This window comes from Teleopsis dalmanni, chromosome 2, assembly GCF_002237135.1.
Source record: "Teleopsis dalmanni isolate 2A chromosome 2, ASM223713v2, whole genome shotgun sequence".
NCBI lineage: Eukaryota > Metazoa > Arthropoda > Insecta > Diptera > Diopsidae > Teleopsis > Teleopsis dalmanni.
The window spans coordinates 9868108-9890279 of record NC_051847.1 but is presented as its reverse complement, the minus strand read 5'-3'; the positions used below and the strand labels follow the sequence as shown (position 1 = coordinate 9890279).

The window sequence follows — 22172 nt, the reverse complement described above, 5'->3', positions numbered from 1 at the left end:
AAAGCCAAAGCTAAGCGGCCAGCAGGTGTATTCTGGCCATAAGATACTATGGCACTGCCGGCATTTGTATCTTGTTGAGAAATGTGTTTTAATACAAGTATCTGTATCTGCGTGTTTGCTGCTAATTTCATACGCTGAAAGTTAATTGAAGTGACTTTGTTCTGCACCATTAAAGAATTTGTCAAAATAATACTTAATCATAATAAATTATACACTTTGCAATTTATATTATTTGAATTATTTATTTTTCTGTTATTAGTGCATTTAACATTAATTTTGAAATCAAAACTAATTTATTGCAAAATCGTAAGTCATGCTACATTTAATTTATGTGCTGAAAGTTAGCTTATTAGTGGCTTCGTATTAAATATGCTAGCTTAAAAATTAAAAGCAAGAATTAGTGTTATTTGTCAGAATCCAATTCAATTTTATACAATATGTAGTAATAGTAAATTCCATGGTCAGAATTAGAGTTCCATATATCTTTAATACATCAAATCAGCTTACAAATAAAATGTTTTACTTTTGTTTGGAACTCAACTGATAGTTTCTAGTCCTTAGCATAAGAAAAAGTCTGCTACTATATTGGATAATAAATCTTATTAGCCGAAAAATTACTTCAAGTACGTCTAACATATCACTTGTTTAGCTAGAATATAATTATACACATTTAACATAAAAGATCTTCTACTTTCTGCTATACTTTATCTTTGAATAATTACTGTTTAACTAAACAGTAGCAACAATACAAAACTTTGGTAGAATGCCTGAATGAACTTCTTCGATTTCGTTATTAGTATATACTATATTCGCTTAAAAACGTAAACACTGACTTACGTGAACGCTAGATGCCGTGAACGCTTTCTCTTTACTAAGTTCTAAGAAAATTCTAAGATGTGAATAAAATTTCAACGATTTTGGACTTTATATAGTCATATAGTATTTAACATATGTATAATAGTGCTTCAGGCTATTGAGCGAACTTTAAATCAAGTATCCTATTTATTTATTGATTCCCAATTGAATAGAGCATATAGGTGAAGTAGTATTTAAAACTTATGCTAGTATTAGATATAAAAGTTGTGATGATAACAATATTTATGCACGTCGCTTTCTTTTTTGATAATCTTAATCAATTCTAGAAACAATCCTCTAGAAAGCATTTTGTACTTTACCAAAGATTCAAGGTGGTTTTCAAACCTTTGAGTTCTTTTACAGTAATATAATAGGCAAATTGGGTTAAGTGGATCCTTAGAATTGCCAGTATAACCTAATCTAACAATATATATAATAATGAAACAGATTAGATTGGAGAGTGAATAATAAAAAAATCAAATACACACTTTATAATGTCCTGTATATGTAACCAATCCATTCAATTTTAAGTTTGAATTCTTGTATTTCATATTGAAACGTATGAAAATCTTCCATCTTCCATAATCTTCATGTGTGTTTTCTATCTTACCAGATATTGTTTTGTAAAATATAAATCATCTTAAAATATAGAACAATTAGTTTTAATCCCCTGTTTTGATTAGCTACCCTATTTATTGTATTATAACTTATAAATAAAGTATCAAAAATCTCCACAACTAATTCGTTGTTAGGTTAAGATCTGAAAAAAAAATTGTTCCCATGGGCTTCTTCTTCATGCGTATATGTTATTTTAGTTAATTCTTACTGAAATTTATTACTTCATGGTAGAAAAGACCTTCCACCATATTTTTTTCTTCAATTTCAATATCATACATGGCATTACTGGATGATAATTCGCTGGATATACAGCAATTTTATAATTCATTCGAATACGATAGCAATGACCAAACTGTTGAGTCAAAGATTAACCAAAGAACTTTTCCTTTGAACACTTTCAGAATTGCTTTATCAACCCACGTCAATATATAAGTTTCTTTGTACAGACATGTAAGGCATATTTATTTAAATTTTTTGTAAAGTAGGATGATCTTGGAAGGTACTAGATTGTATTTTTATAATAGTCCAAGATAAAAAATGCCTTGTCAACTTATAAAATTTCAATCTAAAAGACTAAATCTGATTTCAGCATTATAAATTAAACAACTATCTAGGAATGTAGTGTTGGAAGGAATTTAGTTTTTTGTAGAGCCATGAATTAGTAAAAATTAGCATAAGTCTAATTGACCATCTTATATATTGATTTCTAACTACGTTAGAGGCGTGTAGAAGCACTACAAGCTCTCTTACTCTTACTTCGCTTGGAAAATATTGATTTTATAATATTTAAGTTAGCACTGGTTGCTCTACAGCCGAAGTTTATAAATAACGAACTAATAAATTTCGAATAAAGTGAATGCTTACCTTTCACAGAAACTGTAAACGCGCATGCAAAATATGTGAATCCAAATAAAGCAACAAACATCAGCAAATAAGTGTATTATGAGCTGAGACTAATGAATCTTCTATAATTTATAATATTTTAATATGGAATAAAAATGATTTTTTTGAATATAAAAGTCACCCTAATGTCATGCTAATGAATTGTTATTTAATTATGATATTCATATATGGACTATAATCTCTAAATATGAAATCCATTTAAAAACTATTAAAAATTTTATTATGGTTATAATTTCCGATGTTATACTATAGATTTTGCAAGACATATTTGATATAAATTTATACGAAATCATCTATTTTGTGATTTCAAAAACTGATTCTCTGAAAAAGAAGAGAAGAGGAACTCACCTTTTTTGATTGAATTCTAAAAATAATTGATTCTCTAAAAGAGTTTCGCCTGTTGAACCAAAATCCGAAAATAATTAATTTGTTAGGCGCGTTCGTTGTAAATTTTAAATTGAAAAGTAAAAAGAAAACTTGTTTTTTGTTTTTATTTTCATTATATTTTTATGTTTATTTTTATTTTAATATTTAGAAGTTGTAGTTGTAGCAATAATAGTAGTAGTTGCTGGTGTTGTTGTTGTTGTTATTGTTGCTAATTTGGAGCAATATTTACGCGGCGCTGCACACTCTATTTATTTTCAATTAATTAATTCATTAATAGCTCTTACAGCAACAGCAACAGCCACAGCCACAGCCACATTCACGACTACAGCGAAGTTAACAGTGACGTTAACGTTAACAGCGACGTTTACAGCGAAGTTAACTGCAATAATTTACAAACTTGAATTTAAATTCGCTCGTTTATTATTAGAAACACTGTAACGAAATTGTTGTTGCCGTTCAATTGCCTGTTTTGTTTTTTGTTTTTTGTTTTGTATTTCACTTTTATTTAACGGAAAGCTTTTAAAGTGGTTCGAAAAACATTAATAAATAATAATAAATAATAATATTTTTGTATTTCACATTAGCACATTTATTACTTTTTTGAATTTTCCTGATGGGCGTTTTTTTTTTGCCAAAGTATTAATTATTTCATATACAGATTCTTAAGACTTTCTAAATTTTTTAAATATTTTATTAATGCAATTCTTTAAGCAAGTTTTTTGGTTGAAGACATAAAAAGCGCGCGAACTTTTCAGTTGACAAATTCTAATTGTAAATTAATGAAAAATTTATTTCTTATTTCAAATCAATTCGCGATTTATTATTATAATTCCGAGATATCATCACGTCAGTTACAAATGCAACTAATTTAATTTTTTATTTATTGTTTCGTAATTTATGGCGAATCATTTGACTGCGCACAACATTTTGTGAATTTATATCCAAATAATTCTTCCACTCAAATTAAAAATTCTGTCGAAATTTTCGATGCGTTAACACACCAAACACGTTCACACGACAACTAAGACTGATTGAGCTTACATGCGAACTTGTTGCATATGCCGAACTGCCGAACTGCCGAACTGCCCAACTAAAAACCAATCCAACACGCGCAACAACAACAAAAGCCAACAACAGCCAACACAGCACAAAAATAGTTGAATTTCTGCCTGAGTTTGAGTTGCTCGTAGCTACCAACCAACAAGTGGGCAGACTGTGGTGAGTTCATGAGTTGCTTTTAACTCAACAAGTTGTGCATTGAGCCGTTGAGCTGTTGTAAGAAAACTTAAATAAAATAAATTACAAAAACAAATTTTAATATCAATATTTTGATAAGCATGCAATGCGATAAAGGTGAAGGTTAATTTGTGCTGAAGAGTTGCTGAAGAGTATGGCAAAGCATCCTTGTCGCTCGCTTCGTGTCCTTGCAGAAGCGTTTTATGTATTCTTTTTGCTATATGTCACATTTTAATTGATTGGCTTTGGTTAAGGCAAATTAGGAGAGTCCTTACTCTACGTGTGTTATGTTATGTTGTTGCGCTTAATTGAAAATTTATTAAATTTATTAAATATTTATGAGATTTTATGGAATATTGTGGAATGCTTACACAAATACTAAAGTTCAAACATAATCGATTAAATGATGCTTCAAATAATATGAACTTAAAAATTTACTTTTGTAATAAAGTTTTAATATGAATTAATATGAACTTTTTTAAATTTATATTTATTGAATGCACATTGATTTAATTTTTTCTTTTAAAAGCCATTGGCAACAATAGCCTTTCACTCAGTTAGTCAGTTAGAACTTACTGAGCGTCTACACTGTCTGGACTTTGACAAAATTTTAATGTACGAACGTAAATACATATAACTTTCAAATATTGTTAGTAAAAAAGTGTGGCATCTTACCAAAAGTCACACCAGTGTAGTAGACACCGAGTGAAAACCGAGTGAAAAGCAACATAGTGTTCAGCTTTGCCCCTGTTCTTCTCTACTCCATTCTATTCTTTTTCAGTTTGTCACTCCAGTCATTTCAGGATTACTATTTAGTCAATCAGCCGTTTATGTGGGCACACATTGAGGTGTTGTTAGAGATGTGTAAGTCATAATCAAACTATCAAACACATTGTCACCTATGGCATTCGATATATTAGATAAGACTTATATATCTATATATATTATGTTGAGGTTAGTTGAGTCAGTCACTTGAGAACTTTTACTCGCTAATTGCAAGGTTTCTTCATGACCGCTCTCTATGCCCTGACCGAATTATTGTTTATCCCTTCATCAGACTAAGTAATAACTGACCTCAGATATGGGTACCTCCCTGAGGAGTCTGTAACTAATCTGAAATTCAATAACACAGTATTAGTAAGCCTGTCAGTTTTCGTAAATAATTTCAGGGCTGTATCCTTTATGTATTTTTTGATCGGATCAATCTTGAGGTCCATTTTATGGTAATTATAATTATTTGTTATAAATGAACTCTCTCTGCTCATCTCGTTTTGATTCAAAAAGTTTTCATATTATGGTATACATACAAACATTCTCATCTTATTCACATTTTGCTTTCAATTCTGTCATATGATTCCTTCACATCTACTGGGCTTGATACATAACCTCTATACTTCAATTTAAGCAGTTTTCTTCTGGCTATGCTTCTAGATGGCATAATTTTTCTTCTATTTATCCACATTTACTCCAATCTTTCCTGCCACGTCTTCAATGACTACATTCAGCTCTCAGAAATAGGTACGAGTATAAAAAAGTAGACATACATACATTAGTTGTTAGGAGTCCCAATTCAAATACTATTATTTAAAGATGAACGATTTATTATTTTTATAATTTCCATTACATTATGCTTTTCTTATTAAATTGAAAAGAATTATTTATTTACTTTTACGGGATTTAATTGCAGAGCAAAATAGATTGGCTTAGAAAAGACTAACAATCACCAAAAATAACAGTTTTTACCTCAAAAAAAAAAGATATTTTATATTACAAATAATTTTTTATGCAAAAAAATTACAATGAAAACGAAAGTTTGAAACGTTTTTGTTATATTTTCAACTCTTCATTAATAAATTTAATTTTATTTATTCATTTTGTCGCAGATTTCCAACTAAAATTTGCGAATAAATTAAGATTTTTTTTTAACTAGTCTAACAACCTATGGATTGTGTGTTTAAAACGAAAGTCGTAATTGTTATCTAATAAAATGAACTTCTGGATTATAAATGAATACTAAAAATTTGTAAATGATACATTTTGTTTATAAATAAATTTGGTAATATAGACTTCGTATACTGTACGTGATTCAACCAGAAGACATCTTAACATATATGGGTTATTATAAGATGTTGTTATCAGTTTCGGACAAAATATTTTTCAATCGTAAGTTTGTTCTATAAAGCGAATATAATGTAATTGAGGTTTACTATTCAATAGCAGTAATAAATCAGCTATGAATACTAGAAATAAAGATGAATAAGTAATAACGCGTCTACTTGCTATGTACGACATAGTCCAGCTCTTTCATGGGATTGATAAATGGTAATTAAAAAGCATTAACTAATAGAAACGGTATATAAAGGAACGCAGTTATAGAATTTGTTTCATTTTCTTAATAATATAAGAAATAAATAAGGTTTGCAAGGAATATAATCGACCCACTTGTGCTGGCAGTACATAAAGAACTTTTGGACCTACTCTCTTCTTTAATCAAATCAAATGAAATGTTGTAGAAAATTAACACTAACTGAAAATCTTTTTCCTACTGTTCCACTTAGCGCCAAACACTGTTTTTTTGGAGATGCGTCTAATGCGATAAGCCTGTAGAATCTATCTTCGCATATAATGCGCACCAGCAATGTAAATGAAACCATCAATGCTAACAGTTTAACTAAGTTCTTAACTTTATCTCAGCGCTGAACTACTATATATATAGTCCCAAACAAAGATCTTTCGTTTGTTCATAATATATAATTAGATAATTGCATAAGAAGAATATCTTGAAATACTAATTAAAAATCGCTACCTATTTCATAAAATATTCCATATATGATTGACATTTATAGTTAGTGAGATGAAATATTATGTCATAATAAGAAACTTATAGGTTTTTACAAATATAGAATGTGATAAGCCGTTTATACTTATTTTTTTCTAACAATAGACCAAACCATTTAAGGCTCAGTAGCCAAAATGACTTCAGATATTTTACTAATATGACTGAGCTAACTTATATGACTACAATAAAAATGTTCAAGTTAATTTTCTATGAAAACATTAATGATGTGTGAACGGGAATTTCTATAAAACATAATTACAAACTCTTAAGTTCCTAAACCACTTCAAATGCCTTCCATATTTAGAGCTCTTAAAATATTAAATAGTGTTTAAACATATTTTGCCAAACAAGCTGAGCTTACTCCAAACGAGGTTACTTTTAAAGCTGCCTCAACTTTGGGCTTAGGATACATAAATAAGAATAAAGTGTATCAGCTTTCTAGCAAGATACGAGTATAAATTAAGGTAGTCTCTCTAATTAAGAAGCAGCAACAAAATTTAATACTAAAATTAATTGCTAAAAGCAACGCCCAAACATAGTTTTCCATAAAATTTGTTCAGTTTTTGTATTGAGCAATTGACCACTGGAGCCGCTGTTTAGTGAGGCAATTTAAATTAGTTCGACATTAGTTGCTGTGATTAGCATTGTTACCTAGCCTTAATTATAATAGAGCTGACTTTTTATCATAAAATTATTTTTTTTTTGGTACTGAAAAAATCTTTAATTTTCTTATCAACGTCATTTATTTTATCTGTCTATTTTTCTATCTCTATATGTCTATCAAATTATATATAAATATGAGTATATGCACATTTATTTTTTTATTTTAAATAAAGTTATAGTTTATTTGGAAACTATCACGAAATTTCTTATTACATATGATTGGAGAAGAGTAAAAATTAATATGATTTTTTGGACCCGATATGTGTCGATGGGACTAACACCAGAACAACTCATATATTACGAGTTGAAGTAAGACGTGTTGGAACAACTAATACTATTTTGATAAGAGAATAGTGATTGCGAATCTTTTTACGACTGCCTGACCAAAATTAGAAATATTTTTTTGTTCAACTTTTGGCATACCCATATATTAATATGAACTTTAGTGCTCAATATTAAGCACATAGGAAGTGCTTCTCTACCCGACAACTAAAAAAATTAATAATTCTATTTATTAATAGAAAATGAAGTAAATATAAATATAAAATATATATTCACTTAAAAAAAAGTTAACTTTTGTATTCAGAATTGTTTTAACATATACAATGTCCGTAGTGAAAACTTAAGAGGAATAACGATTCATTTAGAATAAATAAAATCTTCTAAATCTTCCAAAAAAATGTAGCGTTTACTAGCAAAATGACAATATATAATTAGTAACTTAATAGCAATCTACTTACGTTTAGAAACAGCGGCAACGAAAAAGTATCTTTTACCTTAGGTAACATTAAATCGATCTCAGGATACTTAGATTTCACTTTCTGCTATTCAAGGTTTCACATGTTTTAAAATTCTAAGATTCATGTAAACAGCTTTCACATGAATGAATAAAATATTCATCAAATTTCGAGATCAGTGAACATAAACTCCAGTTAATTTAATTAATTAATAGAAATAGATATCCTCTTAAAATGTTATGTAGCTATAATGCGGTTTATATCCTGTATTAAATATGTATTAAAAAGAACATTATAAACAAATTTTATACTAAGGAATCTTAGATTAAAATTAGAGAAAAATATTTATTTTACTAAGAGAAGTTATATTCCACAATACTTTTTTAAATTTACATGGATTTATGAAAATCTAGTAGAGAGAACTTCAAGATAGGCATAATTAAATATACGATACTTTATTCTTTTGGTCTCTTCTATGCTTATCAATTCGTATGTCTTTCCAGCTTGATCTGATCTTCTATTAGTGCTTCCTTATGAACTGAATGGGTTGGCTATAGTTTGTTCAAAACTATTTTAATGGAGAAAAATGAAGTTGAAATTATATATATTACTTATTGTACTTAAAATATTCAATATACTTTAATGATTTTACCTTTATTACCTAACTAGGCACTATGCTCCAGCAATGGACTATCGAGGAATTTTCAACTACCTCAAAATATTCGACTAATCTTACTTCTTTTTTAATGAAGTGTTTTTTATTGAGTTATTGTTTTTTATTCAGAATGTTTGATTCCAAATATTGTAGAATCATAGTGAGTCCCAGTGCTCCAGCAATGGACTATCGATGAATCTTCTACTACCTTAAAATATTCGACTAATCTTACTTTTTTTATAATGAAGTGTTTTTTATTGAGTTATTCTGTCCCATATAACAACACTTGTAATCTACATTTTAAAAATCCTAAAAATTAACGACCACATCCAATAGATTAGTCCAGTCTATGGATTACTTTTTTTAAGGTGGCACTAAGAAAATAAATTCTAATCACAGCTATTGTGTCTCATGTATCTGTTACTACAGCGGAAAGCCCCAATGTTAATAACAGAGTACACTGGGAATGCATTAGGTGCCTTTATTCTGTCAACGCTTAACTCAGATATCAAATCAATTTTTCGCGCTACCGCTTCATTAAGCATTATGTGCAAATATGTATTATGAATATATTTTCGTTTATTCAATTTTTGTGCGATTTCGACCTATCTAAGTACTGCGTACCACGCGCTTCTGTATTCTGGTACGATTTGCATAACTGTTGCTAACAGCCAAACGCATGCAATGCATTGCGAATGAACGGTAGTTCATGCAGACAAATGAAGAATTTCCAGCAGACCTGATGGATCGTTGGATCGTTGGATCGTTGGATTGTTGAATTGTTCAATCGATGGATGGACAGCATAAAAAAGTAATTATTTAGATATCTTATATATTTACTTATTTTTATATGTTTTTCTTGGTTCGCACTACGCCTAGCTGCACTTCATATGAATGGGTATCTCGCAGCACAAATTTGCTGTTATGCATGCGGCTTCGTACGCCAGTAACTGTATGCACCTGTATGAACAATTCAGTTGGATCGCATACAAAAGATACTTGTACAAATAAAGCTGAACAAAAAACAAAATTAGAAATGACTAAATAATAACTTCAAATAAAAAGCAATAGAAATTCCATCAATAAAGTCAATACGCTCGACGTTGACTTTGATGAAGAAGAATGGCACGAAACGCTTTGTAGGAACTACAAAAAATTATCGTGTAACGCTTTTTATTAAATTATGTATTATCATTATTTTGTAGGAATATTTTCAGTTTATATCGTGTGCAAGTATCTGAAAATGTGTTGAGATATTTACGACATTCTTAATGACTTTCTGTTCAATGGCTTATGGCTGGTTCAGTTACTTTATGTTGGCTTAGGTCAAATTGAAAGTAACGTAAGTAATGAAATATGAATTTTCATAATGAAAATTTGATGTGATTTAAACTATTATGCAATTTTTATTCAATGAAATAAATTAATTGATTAAAATGAAGAATTAATTTAAACATTCTTACAACACAACTTCATGGCTTGTGACAAAAGTAAAGTATTTAAGAAAGCACTCAGTAGTCGATTTAATATAAATATTTACACAATAGTCAATTTTTTGATGAAGATCTCAATCAATTATGATTTAAACAACGACATTTTTATTTAAGGTTATACTAAATCTTTTGTATAATCGGGTTCTTCTTCACCACGGTAAGCTTAACGAACTGAAAATCAAAATATTTTTGAAATATAACTTTAAAAGGGGTAGCTTTCTCTTTGCCCAATACTATGAGTTAATATTATTAGACATAATCAAATTAACAGATCAAACAAATTCATACTTCTTAAAGGAGTGACCTTGCTCTACAAAATTAGTACCTCCTTCCAAACTGTTAAGTTGACCGGTAAACATAAATACTTGAAGGCAGCTAAGTAGTAGTCGAAGATTCTTGTCAGATCACAAGACTTACTCTGTTTAAATTGAACACAAAAACACCAATCAATAGTTTGAACTAAAGCACAATCTGCTCAATACTTTAATGTTCTTGTTGACAGATCACCGCAAAATGAGACTTGTCCTATCCTATAAGAAGTTTTGTCTTAATTGTGACTTTACACAGAAGAGGAAAACTATGCAGTACCTGATATGGTAAAGCCCATTTTTCACTAAAAGATGTGCCAAAAACGTGTTTTAAGTTTTTTAAATCGATCTAACAGAACTATAATTTTTCAAAATTAGAGCCATTGCCAATTCAAACGAGCCATTATTAAGCTTAAGTTGGCTTTAGAATACAAAGCCGCAATTCCATCCACGATTAATATATGCTAAGTAACACCAGAATATATCTTTGGTTTGACTAGATTCCGGAAGTTATGATAACATATTTCCTTTCATGCATAGTACCTTTCAATTTATTATTATTGAACATATTATATATATTGTTTTACAAATAATTATGTAAACAGTAATCATTTACTTAGGCAGCAAGTTGTTTATTCTTCTGCCAAACCACCATCACTTTTGGAATAAGAAGAATCACTTAAGAAACTGCTGTCGGGCTGTCAAATATCCGTGCATGAGTTGAACGTGTGCTTGCGGTACTTTCATGTAATCCATTGAAATTACATTTACAACATAAGAACAAACTGACAAATATTTGTCACCTGTGCTTTTCATGTTGACTTGCATGTAAGTGACAGTACACATATGCTTAGTGGCATAACACTGAATGCAAAACATACATATTTACTTAGAACTCATGCAGTCGTTGAAAAAACAAGACAAGTTCAAACAGCCACTTGGTAAGATTAAGAAAGTACACCCAGAATTGAAAATAGAAAATTTCAATATAAATTTAAAATTTGTGAAGCTTATAAAAAATATCAAATAAATTAAATATTCAATAGATAAAATTTTATAATTAAAAAATTCTCTCTGATTTTTATGTAGCAACTTATTGGTAAAATCAAAAAGTCCTACATAGCTCAGCTATTATCCTCGAAAATTTAAATTATCAACACATGAAAGAATTTCACAATTAAAAAAAATTTATTTGAAAATGTTTTTTAAGGTCACTTCACAGAACATTCAATGGTCACCCCCCACACAAGGGCGTTTCCACCAATTTTATTTACACGAGTTTTGCTTGCGAAAAACATGGCAAGGCTGGCATGTGTCCATCCATGGCATGTCCGTAGGCGTTAAACAAATGATTTCAAACACTTTTACACTGCAGACACCTACGCATTGTGCATTCCCACCGCTTCCTTGCAAATGGCATCGGTGTGGACTACATTTTATGCAGAACATATCCTTGCTTTCTTTGCACAATATTTTGTGTTGAGCGAAAACAGTGTTTGCACTTGAAAATTGTCCACTTCACAACTCATTGATTTGAATAACTTTGATCTATTTATATTTACACTCCCCACTGTACACGTCTTCAGTAAAACGTACAAATATAGACAATAACCAGAATGTGTAGGTGTTGATGGCTTCCTACAACTTTTTGCACCGGACAGTACTCCTCATGTGTGAGTCCTCGTGTACAAAAATTAAATATAAATTAAAAATAGAAAAATGTATACTCATATGGATATGTGTGGTTATTATTGATAAAAATAATTGAAAAATAAATTATACAAAAATTTTAATAGTAATTTCAAATTTCAAATGATAAGATTAATAGATTAGATATAATACCCGTACATACAAACCAATGGATAAAAAGAAGGATTTTGTTTTGAAATTGTGAGGAACTAAAAAATTTACCTCAGAAGTAAATTTCCTTAATAGATTGAATAAAATTATTTAGACTTTAGTAGATTAGTAGAAGTAATATAAAAATACCCACATATCTATATATAAAAAGCGCATGGCAAAGAAAACAGAATCTTGTATAAAGTTATTTAAGTGAGGCCATCTAGTAGTGATTACTTGCATTGACATTTCACTTTAGAATTACTTACTAAAGCAATTTTTCTACATAGTACAAATCAAATAGCTCTAAATATTTTAAAACAATACCAGAAAGACACATAAACACACAAAAACATAGATGATCATCATTGATTAAAAGAATAAAATTCGTTGAAATAGGTTCAACACCACAATTTAACACGAAGATTCCTGAGTCCCTAGGGAAAAACAGTTCCCTAGGTCGCAGCGCTACATCTCGTAATGTAAGAGCAATACTCGAAAGTCGTGTTAGTGTTCATATGGATTAGATTTCTGAGCCCTTTTTACTTCGTCATATTAGGAGTTAAAAAAGAATTTTGGAATATACCAGAGGTAATTTATCATAATTATAAATGTGTAAATTTACAAAATTAATTAAATTATATAATTTTATTTAAATTTAAATTGATGCTAATAAGTTTGAAACTACTCCCTAAATGTATGCTTAAAATATTATTCAATTCCAAACTGATCAGCGCAAAAATATGCTTTAATATTGTTCATTCAATGTTTGATGGCCACACGTTTAAGTTAGAATATAGAATAAACAAAATAAACTATTTTTACTTCGTGGATATTTAAATTCGAATAGATCTCGAATATATCTATTTTATATAGCCTTGACACTTAACCCAATATACTCAGGGTAATTTTTAGCACAGTATAGGATTCTAGTGAAGCCTTGTTCTGTTATAGCTGGACATTCACAAAGAATGTGCTCTAAGCTTTTGATCTCCATATTATAAAACGACAAACATCAGTGCCGGAGAGCCTAACTAATTTAAGTGATAGTGGACCAAATAGAGTCTTTAAATCTACCCTGCTTAATTAAAGAATTTTGCTTGATATTGCCTTCGCTGAAGAACGAAATTGTTTTGCTTTACGATGATCTACATTATTAAGCCCATGGACTGCGAATTTTTACTCCTATTTCTTTAAAAGGAGCAGCATCTATTAAGAGCCGATACGTCCTGTATAGTAAATATCTTAAGTGATTAGTGCAAAAAACGAAAACTAACGTACAGATGTGGATGTGGTGCATTTAGGAATTATAAGAGAACTCTACCCGAAAAAAATATGTTCAATACTTCGAACACGGTTTATTCATTATTATTAGTTTAATTATTTCTATCTTAACAAGGATTCTTTCTTGCTTCACTTTCAGTTTAAACGATAGTATCTTGATGGGATATCTGTGTATATATAAAGGAAGTGTACTAGATAACTTATACCATCAACTAGTAATTTGGGTAATAGATTGTGAAAATCATAATATTATCGGAAACTTCAGGGTTTTGCATTTTTGAGAATCAGAAAATTTAATTAAGTAAAACAATTAGTTTTAAATATATTTATTTTTGAATTTGAATTATATTATATTGCAGCACATATTTGCTTTTAATATTGAGCGCTTATAAATGCTAACTTTTTTATATAGGTACTCACTTTAAGACCTCTGAACCTAGAAAATCATCAATGATTATGTAAAATCTGAAGTAATGTTAAATAACTAATTCTTATACGTTTATTTTTTATTTTAATAAATAGTCTTAAAACAAAAGAATTGATTACTTTAGCAATCCTTATTGAGAAACTTGGAAGTCCACCCTCTATGATTTGTTTCTTTATTAATATTTAATATTTCCAAGTCATAAAAGAACGTACACCTGTTAACTTCCATAAACAAAAAATTGTCGCAAAAGTGTCACGATATTTTGATTAAAACTACCTCAAATATTTTTTAATTCATTTTTTTATCAATATTTTGGTAGAAAAACAACTGAGCAATGAGAAGAATTTTCGTCTTGCAACGCTTTGCCATGACCTAAAGCATTTCTGTTAGAAGTACTTCTTGATCGCTGTTGGAGCGATGCAACTGGGAACTGAGCCGCAATTGAAGACTTTCGCGAATCGTTTAACATGAAGCCAAACTTGATTTTCAGCGTACTTAAAACATTTGTCACTAGAATTGGGCAATGCAGTCTTCTAGTCTCTAATGCTTGGTGGCATGAGCAACGCGTTCATAGACGCAGTCCCACCAATTGCCACTTGCCACTTGCCAATTCGAAATAATTTTTTTCATCTTAGATTATTTTAAAGCGACATTGTATTGCATGCATTATTTATAGTTTTACGATTCATCATAATATGATATTTGCAGGGCTTAGAAAAGCATTTTTATAAGGGGATGAACAATATTTTGGATTACTTTCTGTAATTAAGCACAACGATTGGTAAATTCAGAGACGTTATTAATGTATACTTATTAAGGAATAATACAATACATATATACTTCACTCTAATCAAATACCTACAAGCGACTCTACATGCAATTGACTTCAGTGCTATAAATGGCTTCTTTAAGTAATATCTTAACTCCAGCATAATTATATATTCAGATAGTCATGGAATTATAAGATATCTCTAAAACTCAACAACTAAATTTACTGACTTAATTAGTATAAGTGGTATTATGAAAGAAAGACTCGTTTGGATACCTGATCAGAAGTGATTCGAAAGCAAAGACAAAGTTGCTACTTATTTGTCTTAGTCATAAGAATAGAGTAATCATAAAAACCTTAAATAGATTCTAGATTCTCATGTGATCCACACAACTTCTTTGGATTAACAACATAAATGCTAACAGTGTTCAGTCCAAATAAATTTGTACTCAGAATAATCTTGTAAGTGCCATCTTTCAAAGATACTAATATCAACAGAAACGTTAACAGATATTATCTGTTTGTGTTATACAATTACTGGAAACGTGATCTTAAAACTTTTCTAGGAATAACACAATAGATCCCAAACATCGAAGTGTACTATTTTCACTTCTAACTATTGTGTTCTTAATTCAGGTGACAGTACTTGGAATTCACTTTACATCCAGCACATATGCGCTATTCCAAAGTAGCTTTCACGCCGATCTAATTCGCTTGTATTTTGTGATTGTCAGAATCAGTAGTTTTGTCAGATTTTTCTTTGTTTCGAAATAAATGGAAACTTTTCAGGAAATGTATAAGAAACCTAAAAACCTTACTGTAACATTTCCCCTTCTCATAATTGTCTTTGAGTTCAGATGATAATACTTTGCGTACCCGTAGCATAGGTATATGCAGTACTCAAAATAATTTTTCAGTCAGAACTATTTGCCAATAACACAAGTACATAATTAATAGATATATGCTAAACTTTAATCACAACAAAAAAGGTTGTTGGAGTACCTACTTGTGCAAGTAACCCCCGTTATCCCTGGGCTGTGCGACCATGGAGTATTCCGCGAGTCTCGTCATTTATGGCTTTGCTCTAAAAGGCTAAGTGTAACATGCATGCTACTTTATAGCATGAGTGGCTATAAAATCTGGTAAGTTACTAATATGTACCATAAAAAGTTGAAGCGGCGATTGGCAATAGAAATAATAATTATATTTTGTTTTATTTATGAAAAGGCAATTGAAAGAACTCACCAATGTAATCGAAACAAATTTGAGAAAATAATTAATTCATTTAATTCATCTAATGGATTCATTAGAGAAGCGGTTCATTGTGAGAAAAGCTTAAAATACGATAAGTGTTGTATAAGTAAATATAATAATTAGATTAAAAATACGAATTTGGGTTCACCTATATTTGATATAACTAAATATTATAGATAACATATTATCTATAATAAAAATGATAGTTAATTATTTTGTCATAGGATGCCAGTTATCCCTTTCTGATAAAGTGTAAGTTAGTTACTCAATCAATTAATTCATTAAGCTAGTCGTTCTTTAGTTCCTTTTCGTTTCAGTATGACTACCATTTTCATCCATTATTCCATTTACAATATTAAAATCAAATTAAATTGATTGCAAACTCAACTCCCGATTGCTTGAGCAACATCTGTCAAGCAAACCTATTTCATGCGATTTTCATGCGATAATTACCCAATGAGGTAATTACCGCGGGTACGCAGAGCTACTGGTCTCAATTGCTTTATTTGGTGGCACAAACATTTTGGGCGTTACTAACGTCCATAAAAGCAAATCTGCATTAGTTTGAGTGCAAAAAAGAGTGGTGAAGCGTTTTATTTAATTAATTTTTTCTTTATCCATTAAAGTCTAATTTGCTGTATGGCTATTCGACTACCGAAAATGTTACCGTAAAAAATTTAATAAACTTATTAAATCTGCTTGAATTATTTTGAAATGTCTCTGTTTCTAAATGTTTGAAGTACTCATAATCCTCTGACCAATTCACTATTACACTATTCACTATAGGATCGGTTTTTACACATGGTTTTCAGCACAGGATAATATCTATCTTCTAACACTGGTGAGAATCGCTGCTCTTGATAAGACAATATAAGTTTATTAAAATTTTCAAAATAAAAAATTAATAAACCCCTATCATAATATAAAATAACTTAATCATATATTGAAAATGCCACATTATAAAATACTATTAAAATTAAGTTCAAATATAGACTTAACCAAAGAGTAAAAAATATGAAAGAAGCAAATACATTAACATAATTGAAATTGTGCTCTCTAACTGCACCAAAAAGAGTATATAAAATTAATAAATTGTTTTTATATTTGTATAAACATATGCACTTGAAAATCTTATTAGAGAAGAAGTTATTGATAATAAAATTTATTATATATTAGGTTTGAAGGAATGTAACTTGTGTTTGTGGTCATTCCATCACTTTGAATAATTATTTGCGCTGTTCGAATGTAACCTTATCTTTTCACTTCGATTTACAGAAGTCTAAAGTAAATATATTTTAAGAGTACATCTGAGGAAATTGCAAAGTACTTCTTTATCAAATGCATTAGAACCGAGATAATATAAGAGTTTGAAATTAATGAAACTTTATATACAATATAAATATTCTATAAAGGATCACTCTTGCCAATAAATTGTGCTTTGGGACCAGTTGTACACTTATTTGTACATGGAATAAAGTCGTTGATGCGCTTAGTAAATGATAATAGAGTTATAAACTATATGAGTTTTTTTTTTTTTTTCAAAAGAAGGGTTGGGAAGTAGTCTCCGCGTCACTGAATCCTCGAGGATTATTGTGACATACCCACTTCAGTTCCATAGACGAGTAGCAGTTAAGAATGCCAGTATGTCCTTTGCAGAGTGGATTATAAGTGGATAGGCAATGGATAAGTAGCGAAGTCTGAGTCTTGCAAGACTATCACAATGACACAATATGTGTTCTGCTGTTTCCTCTTCTTCGTAACAAATCGTAACACTATTATAGTTTTAAACTCATCGGTTTGGTTTGTTTTCTTTTCACATGATAACATATTACACCACTCCAGCTATAAAATTACCAGAACAAACAATGGAACAAATATGTTTTGATCATTTCCGTGAACATATTTTAAAACAAGTTGGTAAATTCTAGTAATCGCCTGTTTCATAAGAGATCTTGCTCACTTAGGCTCTAGGAAGCGGGACAATTATGTTCTTACAGTTTTCAAGCACTCTACCTGATTTAAGGAACATCATGTAATGACACTCGGATCTTGAACTCTTAGTTGAAATATACTTATTTGGAATATCACCAGAACACTGATGATATTGGACAAGCATTAGGAGAAGGATGATGCTAGAGTTAACATACGCCTTCTTTTGAATGCCAGAGTCCTTTCATCCCTTACTTAATTGAAACGTTAATTAAAGGATTACCATAAACCTTTATTCTTTGGAAAACAATCAAGAAATTGATTTTGAATGCTTTAAAAACTCTTATCCATGAATTCTACCCAAATCGTGCAATAATGCAATTTGTATTGCACTTTACTTATGTGGCAATATTAAGAAATCGTTTGAGTTGCGCAAATGAAAAAATGTCGTTCTTCGCAGTGTTCGAGTAGAATTTCTAAGTGTTTGAAGCACATAATTTAAAATGTTTTAAAGTGCCTTATAAAGCGAATCTTAGGTGCAGCACAGCACGAATAAAGGTTCCAAAAATTCAGATATTTCAAATTGAAATATTTTTCCAAAATTAAAGCAATTTGCCAGATTCCGCAAATATCAGCGAACACTGTTTGAGCTTTTCAATGTCAGTTGCATATTTTTTTTTGTTTGACTGCCTTAACAATGACAAATGCACTAGAACTGCGCCAGAAATGGAACAATGTTGTTGAAAAAAGTATAGTATTTTAGAAATTTTAAATCAATTGAAGTCTTAATTAAAATTCAACTCAAACAACTTAATTACAATCTCAACTGATGATTCACCGAACGGGTTTCAATCGTTCTTCATAATAAAGTTGAGCTTAGAAGTTTCTAAGAGCACTGCCAGACTATTAAAGAGAGAAATTAATCAAACTGAGCTCTGAGAAGGATGTATATAAAATTTTGTTATAACAATAAGAAAAACAAGAAAGGAATGAAAACTTTTTAAATAAAAATTGAAAAAAGGAAGCATTCACTGAAAGAATTTTAACTACTTCGAATATGGAGTGTCAAAACAAAACTTCGGTCTGGGGAACTATTACCACACACTCTATCTATCTGAATATATATATTACACTCTATCTTTATTGTACTCTCTCTATCAAACTCTTTGTCTATATCTCATTCTCTATCTAACTAACTCTCACTCTGTTACTATATCTCTTTCTCATTCTTTCTAATTGAAAAAAAAGGTATTTATCTCTCTCTATCTCACTCTCTATCTCTCTTTCTTTCACTATCCACTTCTCTCTCCAACAGAAATAGAAACATAAAAGACTTTCCATCATGTCTTTAGATTCCACTGTTTTTATATCTCAATTTCTCGATATCTCATCCTCTCTATATCACACTCTCGTTCTATCATTCACTCGCTTTATATTACTTTTTTTACCTCACTCTTTCACTCTGATTTTTAGACTTTAATTTATTTCATTCTCTCTATCTCATTCTTTCTTAGTGAGAATAAAAAGGATATTTATCTCACTTTCTCTCACTCTCTCTTTCTATCTTTCTATCTCTTTCTATTTCTCTCACTATATCTTACTCTCTCTATATTTCACTCTCTTTATATCTTACTTTCTTTATATATCACTTTCTCCCACTCTCTCTTTTTCTCTATATCTCATTCTCCCTATATCTTACTCTTACTATATCTCACCCTCTCTATATTTCACTTTCTCTATATCTTACTCTCTATATATATCACTTTATATTTATATTTTGTGATATTGAGTGAGATATTTCTCGCTCCTTCTCTATCTCACCCTCTTCTTGTCTCACTCTCTATTCAAATCGCTCTATTACACATATTCTTTATTTCAGTCTATCTACCCCGTTCTCTCATTCTCACTATGTTTCACTGTCTCTAAATCTCACTCGTAGTTTCTGTTTTCTGACAACTTGATAAGTTCTTAATTTTTTGAGATATATTAGTATATCCGAAGAGTGCATAAGACGATAGTGAGCATTTAATCTATTATTGGAAGGGAATCCAAAATCGACTCGACGTTATTCATAAATTGAGATATAATCATAAAATCGACTTGGAATAGATAAATATAAATGCCTGCGAATATAGTGAAGAAATCCTATTACCAAGAAATCCTATTACTATTTGACCAAATTTTTATGCTTTAAATTTTAGAATGAATTTTGATTTATGGGCATGTAATGTATCTGCACATTTGCTTCAGATAGTTTCTTTGGGATATTTCACATTTTACTTCAGCGCAGATATTTCATGTTACAAGTATTTTTCATTTTTCATTTTTCATTGAAATGCGTAAGAGAAACAATTATGGCGATTCCGGTGTAGCGACGAAATACGTTACAACTGCTCTTGGCCAGTCACAGTTAATGCATCTTTTGTCTGTCCAACTAATATGTGGCTTCTTAGCTGAAGCCAAGAGTGCGTGCCTCAGTAACTACAGGCCTACAGGCCAATGGTTGAACGCTTAAAACGATTCTGTGATCTTTTTGCTTGATTGTGCATTTATCTATTTTCTATGTGCATTTTTTCTTCTTCTTTTCATTACTTACATATAATATTTTGTTGCACTAAACTGAATCGAAGTATAAAAGTATCTCAAGTTTTTGAATTGCAATGCAGTTTCATTACATATTGCTTAGTGAAAAGTTCGAGATTTCGTTTACGCATTAACCACCGCTTCGATCTTAGCTACCAACTATTTTCGTACAAATATGAAGTTTCTGGTAAACATTCAGATATTCTAAAAACTTATTAGAATATTGATTTTAGCATTAAAGACTCATTCTGTTATCCTTTTCAGATTCTTCTCGGCTTAATTGCTGCATCAGCTGCCGCCCCAGGCGGTTTACTTGATTATGGACATGATCTCTCATATGCCGCACCAGCTGTTGGCTATGCACATGCAGGCCCCGTTGCCGTAGCTGCAGCACCAACTTTTGTCAAATCAATTGCTGCTGCGCCTGTTGCAGTTGCAGCCCCTGTAGCTGTTTCAGCTCCTGTTGCTGTAAAAGCAATCGCTGCTCCAGCAGCTACGAGTTATTCATCATTTAGTCAGGTGAGTCGCACCTATCGAAGTTTATTCAAAAAATATATGAAATAAATAAAGTAGAATAAAATATGAAGAATAAAATAAATGTATTTTTCCCATTTGTGTGTAATCACCGCCTACTCTTGTAAGAGTTCCTAATACACCCACTTAACAACAGTACATTCTACTTCCAGGTCACACACTCAGCTCCAGCTGTCGTTAAATATGCCGCCGCCGCTCCTGCTATATCATACGCAGCTGCAGCTCCCGCCATCTCATATTCTGCTGCACCTGTCGTAAAATATGCAGCCGCTGCTCCTGCTATATCATATGCCGCTGCTGCTCCCGCCATCTCATATTCTGCTGCACCTGTTGTAAAATATGCAGCCGCAGCTCCTGCTATATCATATGCCGCTGCTGCCCCTGCTATATCCTATGCAGCTGCAGCTCCCGCCATTTCTTATGCCGCCGCACCGACTGTAGTCAAATACGCCGCCGCTGCACCTACATACACAGTAGCCGCTGCACCATCGATCGTCAAATACGCCGCACCTGCAGTTTCACTCGGTAGTTATGGTGGCTTTTCCAGCTATGGCGGCTACGGGGGTTATGGTGGTTATGGTGGTTATGGAGGTTATGGAGGTTATGGAGGTTATGGAGGTTATGGCCATGGCTACGGTCATCTGTTGCATTAATTTTCTCATAATCACTCACATAACGACGAAGGATAATCGGCCGAAGGATAATAAGGATAAACGTCATTTCTACAATATGCCAGAGTCATTTTAATATTCTTATGTTAACATTTAGTATTTCTAAAATATTTGAAAAAACAAATAAAAATAATGGAGCATCAACGTGAACCTCAGAACAACGAAGGAGTAAAAATAACAGCAACAAC

The 22172-nt window shown here is 30.8% G+C and overlaps 1 protein-coding gene across 1 annotated transcript in view; it reads left to right on the top strand.

Moving 5' to 3' along the window:
* LOC119685504 (ice-structuring glycoprotein-like) overlaps window positions 1-22172 on the top strand; it is a 23863-nt gene extending 1691 nt beyond the window's left edge. The window contains exons 2-4 of the mRNA XM_038099802.1: window positions 12933-13015; window positions 21044-21298; window positions 21466-22172. Of these exons, the coding sequence (XP_037955730.1) occupies window positions 12933-13015; window positions 21044-21298; window positions 21466-21966 (839 nt within the window). The 3' untranslated portion in view covers window positions 21967-22172. The remainder of the gene's footprint in view (window positions 1-12932; window positions 13016-21043; window positions 21299-21465) is intronic.